Source organism: Triticum dicoccoides, chromosome 6A (assembly GCF_002162155.2).
Source record: "Triticum dicoccoides isolate Atlit2015 ecotype Zavitan chromosome 6A, WEW_v2.0, whole genome shotgun sequence".
Taxonomy (NCBI): Eukaryota; Viridiplantae; Streptophyta; class Magnoliopsida; order Poales; family Poaceae; genus Triticum; species Triticum dicoccoides.
The window spans coordinates 34,133,792-34,142,031 of NC_041390.1; the positions used below are offsets into that span (position 1 = coordinate 34,133,792).

The 8,240-nt window shown below is 52.2% G+C and overlaps 1 protein-coding gene across 1 annotated transcript; it reads left to right on the forward strand.

Moving 5' to 3' along the window:
- The first annotated feature begins 7,631 nt into the window (after nt 1-7,631).
- Nucleotides 7,632-8,240, forward strand: LOC119314360 (histone H4). Its single transcript, XM_037589085.1, has one exon. It carries the CDS (start codon nt 7,690-7,692, stop codon nt 7,999-8,001), a length of 312 nt encoding a protein of 103 aa, XP_037444982.1. The 5' UTR covers nt 7,632-7,689; the 3' UTR covers nt 8,002-8,240.

An 8,240-nucleotide genomic window follows, 5' to 3' on the forward strand; every position in this document is an offset into this window, starting at 1 on the left:
CAAATATACGATGATCGTGTCATTTTGCAATCGTGTCTTCTTTTATATATATACATATCTATAGACAGCGTATTACCTACCCTTGTTCTCCTCGAGCTGCCTCTTGGTAAGGCCGAGCTCTTTCTTGGACCCCTCGAGGTCCTGCTTCAGTACGGCGACCTCCGCAGTCAGTGCGGCAGACGCCAACAACGAGGCCTGCATACGCATATTAACATACTTATATTAGACTCCTGCGATATTATTTGATCCTCTGTTCGGCTTTTCTTTGTGAACACCGAACAAAGCATCAGGGGCTACTGTCTATGCGGTAATATTTTTCCTATATTTTAAAACACTTACCTCAAAGCCTGTTAGAAGGCTGGCACAGGCTTCAGTCAATCCGCTCTTGGCGGACTGAACCTTCTGGACCATCGCACTCATAATAGTACAGTGCTCCTCATCGATGGAAGCGCTGCGAAGTGCTTCCAGCAGATTGTCCGGCGCCTCTGGATGGACAGAGGTCACCGACACAGGCGTCTTGCCCCTCTTAGAAGGAGACCGCCTGCCCGAGCCCGGAACCGCTGGAGGTTCCGGCGCGGTGTTCGGCTGAGGGCCGAACTCAGAGCTCTCAGAGGCCTTGTCCCCTCGGCTCCCGGAGTCCGGGAGGCCGCCTTGAGGCGCCTCCGGGACTGTCTCCCCTCGACCCGGTGCCTCGTGAGACAGCACCTCGGCGTCGTCCGTAGGATAGGGGAAGGTGGCGGTCGGGACTGGATCGCTATCCATGTCCGACGAGCCCAGGGAGCCGTCCGATGATACATCGATACAGGCTCGGGGCGGCCTGCATAATCATATTTCGGCGTTAGATGAAGTAGTGCGGCAAAAGAATACTATGACTTACTCTGGTATCCGAATACTTATGACTTCCCCAGGGGCTTGGCCCTGGGCAGCCACTCGTCTTCGCCGTCGGCGGCGGTGGTAGAGTAGTCCGGAAGAAGAGTTCTCCCCTTCTTGGACCCTTCGGCCTCCCCAGTTGGGGCGGCCTTCCTTTTCTTGTCTCCCCCGTCTGGAGGGGGAGCATCTTCTTCTGCCTCCTCGTCTTCGGGGGAGGATTGCGTCGTAGAGTCCTCGGACGGTGAGTCCGATGACGCCTGGCGTCGGGAACACTTTCAGGTTCCCTTGGCCTTCTTGGTCTTCTCCGGCACCGTATAAGGAGCTGGAGTCAGCATCTTCGCCAGAAGAGCGTCAGCTGGGCCTTCGGGCAAAGGAGCCGGACAGTCGATCTATCCGGCCGTCCTGCCAGTCCTGTTAAAGGTACGGGAGTTTAGATCCCGCATGGAGTCAATCTATAAAAAATAAGTATCCTGTGAAAGGTAAAGCAGCTTACCGCACTGGCTTGGCGCTTCGCGCTGAATCCGGGATCCTCGGTAATGGGAGGGGGGACCTCGGCGCTTTTGAACAGCACCCTCCAGGCATCTTCGTGAGTTATGTCGAAGAGCCTGTTCAGAGTTCGATGCTGCGCCGGGTCGAACTCCCACAAGTTGAAGTCCCGTTGTTGGCACGGGAGGATCCGGCGGTGAAGCATGACCTGGACTACGTTGACGAGTTTGAGCTTCTTGCTCACCATGTTCTGAATACATGTTTGGAGTCCGGTCAGCTCTCCCGAACTACCCCAGGACAGGCCCTTCTCTTTCCAGGAGGTGAGCCACGTGGGGATGCCAGATCGGAACTCGGGGGCCGCTGCCCATGCAGGGTCACACGGCTCGGTGATGTAGAACCACCCCGATTGCCACACCTTTATGGTTTCCACAAAGGAGTCCTCGAGCCATGTAACGTTGGGCATCTTGCCCACCATGGCGCCTCCGCACTCCGCCTGGCGGCCGCCCACAACCTTCGGCTTGACATTGAAGGTCTTTAGCCATAAGCCGAAGTGGGGCTTGATGCGGAGGAAGGCCTCGCACACGACGATAAACGTCGAGATATTGAGGATGAAGTTCGGGGCCAGATCGTGGAAATCCAGGCCGTAGTAGAACATGAGCCCCCGGACGAATTGGTGGAGAGGGAATCCCAGTCCATGGAGGAAATGGGTAAGGAACACTACCCTCTCATGGGGCCCGGGGGTGAGGATGAGCTGCCCCTCATCTGGGAGCCGGTGCGCGATGTCGTCGGGCAGGTATCCGGCTCTCCTCAGCTTCTTGATGTCTCCCTCCGTGACGGAGGAGACCATCCACCTGCCTCCCGCTCTGGACATGGTTGGAGAAGGTTGAGGTGGGAAGTGCGGACTTGGGCGCTAGAGCTCGAGTGTGCGAAAACGGATGAGCAAAGGAGGAAGAAGGCGTGGATGAAAAGGTGAATCCTTATCCCTTTATATGGGCGGACGAAACTAAGCATCCACACTAGCCTGGTAAAACTCGCTTATCTCCCAAGCGCGGTAATCGATGGCGCGGTTGGGTTACCCACGCCCGTATTGATGAGAATCCCGTGATAAGGGGACACGATCTCTGCTTTGACAAGACGTGTCAAAAAACTGCCTCGCGTTATGTGCGGGGCTAGTTGAAGGAAACGGTTCGAATAATCACCGGGCCATGGCATAATGTCGTGTTGCCAAAACAAGTCAGCAAATTATATTTGCGGAAATATTATTCTCTCTATGGTGGTATGTGGAACTTATTTTGTAGGGTCGGACACTATCCTTGTATTCAAATTCTTCTGTGATGTATTCGGAGGAGGAACCCGCCTTGCAATGCCGAAGACAATACTGCGCGCCGGACTCATCATCATTGAAAGCCTGGTTCAGGGGCTACTGAGGGAGTCCTGGATTAGGGGGTCTCCGGACAGCCGGATTATATCCTTTGGCCGGACTGTTGGACTATGAAGATACAAGATTGAAGACTTCGTCTCGTGTCCAGATGGGACTCTACTTGGTGTGGAAGGCAAGCTAGACAATACGGATATGGATATCTCTTCCTTTGTAACCGACCTTGTGTAACCCTAACCCTCTCCGGTGTCTATATAAACCGGAGGGTTTTAGTCTGTAGGACACAACAACTACAACATACAATCATACCATAGGCTAGCTTCTAGGGTTTAGCCTCTTCGATCTCATGGTAGATCTACTCTTGTACTACCCATATCATCAATATTAATCAAGCCGGATGTAGGGTGTTACCTCCATCAAGGGGGCCCGAACCTGGGTAAAACATTGTGTCCCCTGCCTCCTGTTACCATCCGCCTTAGACGCACAGTTCGGGACCCCCTACCCGAGATCCGCCGGTTTTGACACCGACAACCACATTGCACGGTTCCAGTGGGACTGAAGCATCTTCAAGAAGGGCAAATGAATAAAGATGGAAGTAATGCTTGACCACACCAAACTATGTGGGTGACAGCTTTTGTAATAGAGTACTTTTGAAATTTGAGTTTTGAGTAGTGGTTAAGGATGTAATAAAGGATTTGATATGAAGAGAATATGAATTATGGATGAACAAGTGCATTTTTTTTGCGATACTTGTCTGTGTGAACACTTGACCAATGGAAATGGAAATGTATTCCATAGAGTGAAGTTTGGGCAAATGAGTTGGGAGTTTGGTTTTAGTTATGATGGTTACCCCAAGAGTAGGTAGGAATGAAGTGATATTGGATTTAAAGGAGATGTAATGTTGGAATATGGAACAATAGTAGCTCCAAAGATGAGTTAAAGTTATACAAGTGTTGAAGTGGGTCATAACCCACAGGACCCAGGATTTGATAAGGAAACAAGCACAATCTTGTTGAAGAAAAGAATTCTGGAAGAAGTTGTGAGTTCATTAGCAGACGTTCCATAGGAGGTTACGTAAACCTGAGAGTTGTGAAGAAACGATAGAGAACGACAGGAAAAGGCATGTTTGTCGCCGACAGAGCGGGCCCACATGACTTTTCGCTTTGCCGACGCCCCCAGGCGCCCCCCGGGGGGGCTGGGTTCGTCTCGGGTTTGCGACTGTTATTTCGGCCCAAACCGGCGATAAATAAGGACCTGTGGGTGCGACTGGGCCGATTTTTCGCCGCCGGCGCTAAAAAAGCCCCCCCCCCATATGCTTGGCACATTACCAATCTCCATCGTATGCAACGGTCTACTATTGCAGCAAAAAAATTCTCTATAGGTCTTTGTTAGTACTTTAATGGCTGGATTTCTCGATGTTAAGCTATGGTGGTGCAATGACAATAAATTTAATTGCGGCTCTGGCAAGAATTTTGAGGCATATAGTCATAGGTCATTTGTTTAGGATCATTTTTATGTTTGTGAGTTCAGATACCATAATATATCTGTTTGTATCCAATATTCTATTTATCCGGAAATAAACACTTATACCGCCAATGACAATAGGAAGAAGAAGAAGAAATTAGGAGGATTGTTTAGCCATACAGACAACGAATCAACTCTCACCTGGCTAGCTACAAAAAGTAAATAAGTATACGGGCAGCAGATAGGCAAATTAGTGAGTTTTGCTCATTGCTTTGTATGACTACCGGCTATCACAGTGCGGGACATGGAGTTTTGTTTCCACGCGCACATGCACCAACGTGAACAGTAAGACAAAGAGACGATGTTTTCAAATACTGCCGCGTTAAAAGAAGCAGAGGAAAAAAAGGCCCCCGCGTCGCTCCGCACGAGCGACACGGGCGGCGACCCAAGGCACCGCCGAAAGCCACCCCCTCCGTCGTCTCCCTTCCTCGCCGCCGCCGGGCAAAGCCCGTGTGGCGGCGGCGGCGGCGGGGCTTCTTCTCCACGGGGCGGGCGGCTCATGTCTGGCTCGTGCAGCGCCGGCGCGTGGTCGTCGCGAGCTCGGCAGCGGCGGGCTGAGGCTCCTCTCCTTCGGCGGGGGCGGAGGATCCGGGGCCCTCGCGCCCGGATCTGGTGGTGTGCGGGCTGGGCTGGCCTGTAGTGGCTGCCCTGGCGTCGTGGGATTGTGGCCCGTGTTGCGGCTGATCTGGTCCGGCGCAGCACGACGCGGGCGTGGGCGGTGCTGCTCTGGCTGGGAGGTGCGGCCAGAGGGAAGGTGCAGCACGAGGTGCGGGCGTGGCCAGTCCTGGTGCATCTGTGCGGGAAGGTTCGGCACGAGGTGCCCGGCGGCATGGTTCGGCCGTCGTGAGGATGCGCGGCCACGTGGTCAGTGGCTACTGCTTGGGCAGTGCGGCAGCCCGGGGTGGAGACAACGCAGTTTTGCGGTGCTGGGCGGAGCGGATCTGCTGCGAAGTGTGAAGGTGGTCAGATCCAGACGGATTGGACCTCGGTGGCTCGATGGAGGGTTTGCTGATGCTTGATGTGCGGGGCTCGAGAGGTTGACCCGGGCGAAAGCTTGTTTCCGGCGTGTCCGGAGCCAGCGATGGCGACGCTTTCAAGCGTCGTTTCCTTCTTGTTGGCATCGTCCAGGTACCCTCAGCTCCAATCTTCGCAGCTTCGGGGAAACCCTAGATCCATGGGATCGGACGATGACGGTGCTCTAGCATCGTATCCCCTCTCGGGGGCTTCGTCTTTGGAGCTAGGCATCATCAAGTGGGACCGATGGAAGTTGGTGGAGTTGGGGTCGAGGCTTCTGAGGCAACGATGATGGGTGTGTGCGATGACGGAGACGCGACAATGGTTGCGATAGTCGGCTCTTCTTCGGCGTGCTCGTGGGATTACCTCGGGTTGTTTTGTTGCGGTGAAGTCGGAGCTGCGGCGGCGGGGCCCCTGTGGCGACGATGATAGGCAGCAGGTGGTCTGTTCGGTGGTCTTCGGCGACGCCAACCTTGCATAGTTCTCCTTCGAAGCTATCATTTAGTCAGAGTTGTGCTGTCCTTGGCGCGGGTGGCTGAGTTTGGTCGGGGCTTCTTGTGTTTCACACAACCTCTACGGTGTGGGTTGGGTCGACTTTTGTCTTCGGAGAAGTCGGAGTCGCTTGCTCGGAGATTAGGGAGGGCGATGACGCCTGTTGGGGAGAAGTGATGACGATAACACCGGTGTGTGATGTTGATGAGACCCTCTATGTGAGGTGTGTGTGGTATTATGTGTGTGTCGCTCAGCGGTTTGTGACGGTTTTCGCCCGGTTTTCCGTTTATTAACCGGGCAACTCTCTTCTGCTTTATTAATGAGATGAGGCAAAGCTTTTGCCTCCGTTTCAAAAAAAAATACTGCCGCGTTGGCTCTCGCACTGGTCTCCATTGCCACATCCCTCTTTTGAATCCCCCTGGCCTCAGAAGTCCAAGTTGCGGAGGGAGAAAAGACTTAAAATGTTCATGATTTTTTTGATGAATTTTAAACGGTGGTCACAATTTTTTGAACGTGATTTTGAAAAATCCTTGTGAATTTTTAAAATATTATTTTTTTAATAATTTTTTCAAAAGATCTTTCTTAATTTAAAAGTGACTCTAAAAATAAAAGAAAACCAGACAAAAAATCTGAGTGAAAACCGATTTAAGAAACACATTTTTTAAACAAAAAACTCATCTTTTTTTTAAGGCAGAAAAAAAAACTCATCTAAAAGCTTCACAAAACCTGTTGAAATGGATCTTTACATTAAAGAGAGTGTTCAGTGTTATTAAGCCTAGGAATAGTTTGGGCTCAAACTTAAGTTTTTGTTTGGTTTTCCTAGTGGGTTGTTTTGAATTGGTTTAAATGGTCTGAAGCGGTAATTTAATCTAGTCTGGTTTGGATTTTTTAACAGTTATTATTGGACTGGATTGGATCGGTTTTGACACAGACCAAGCAGTCTCAAAATCGTTTCGATCTTGTAATATAAACCAGCTATCAGAGTCTACGGACTACATACGGACCAGCGTCTCTTAAAAAAGACGTATGAGACTAGCGCTTCAACGGCGGATCGTCGTTGCTACTGGAGTTCCGGCCGCCGCATTTCCCTCCCTCGGCCTCATGGTCTAGCGGCAACGCACCCCCACCCCCACCCCCACCCTCTCCTTCTCTTTGACCCACTTGGCGGAGATGGCGACATTAAGCCCCGTTCTTCTCTTTGACCCATGCCTTTGTCCATTAGCTTCACGCTAACAATGCAGCATCTTATCAACGATTTCAAACTATGAATTTAATTCAGAAGCGTGGAACGGTTTGAATTGGTTTGGATGGGAAAGACACTTGGCTTGGTTCAATCTAGATTATGTACTTCAATATTTGGATTGGATTGATTGTTGGAAGGAAAGTCGAGTGGTCTGGATTGGTTTTAATTTGGATTTAAAAGTATTCACATGCTTAACTGATGCATCTAGAAATAAAATATGTCTAGATACATTCATTTGTTGACGAGTATTTGCGGACGAAGGGCTACACACGTGAAAGCTGTCGACGGCTTGAGCTCTCAACGGGCTCGAAGCTGCTCACAAGGCCCAAAACAGTAGTGACGTATGCGGATGGTCTACACAGAAGCCCGAGTACCCCTAAAAAACAAAAAACACAGAAGCCCGAGCTACTCCCTCCAGTACACCCCGAGAAAACACACCTCCTCCCGCCCACGCCCCCGCTCCACGCCACGTCACCGATCCGCGCCACCCATCTTCCCCACTCCTAGCCATCCGTCTCACATCCGACGGCCCACACCCCGCATCACGCGGATCGCGCCCCTCTTCTTCCCCGAAACCTCGCAGCTATAAATCCACCGCACCACACCACCGCAACAACCACCACCGGCAACACACCGATACACAGCAGTCAAGCGCAGCTCGCCGGAGAGAGAAGCGTCGAAGATGTCGGGCCGCGGCAAGGGAGGGAAGGGGCTGGGCAAGGGCGGCGCCAAGCGCCACCGGAAGGTGCTCCGGGACAACATCCAGGGCATCACCAAGCCGGCCATCCGTCGTTTGGCTCGGCGTGGCGGGGTGAAGCGCATCTCGGGGCTCATCTACGAGGAGACCCGGGGCGTGCTCAAGATCTTCCTCGAGAACGTCATCCGCGACGCCGTCACCTACACGGAGCACGCCCGCCGCAAGACCGTCACCGCCATGGACGTCGTCTACGCCCTCAAGCGCCAGGGCCGCACCCTCTACGGATTCGGCGGCTAGGCCAAGCGAATCGGCCCCCGCCATCAGATTTGTGCTCGTAGCTAGCTATGGCTGTGTAGTGTTCATGGGCTTGGGTGTAATGGCCGCATCTCGCTGCTGTATGTCCTGGCCTTGACTGTTCTTTGGATGTAGTTCTGGGATGGAATGGAAATTGAAGCAGCTTACCCTTGAATTCTTCTCCAATCTCTCACTCTGTTGATGCTGATTTGTGTGAGCAGTCAGAAATTACTAATTTCCCA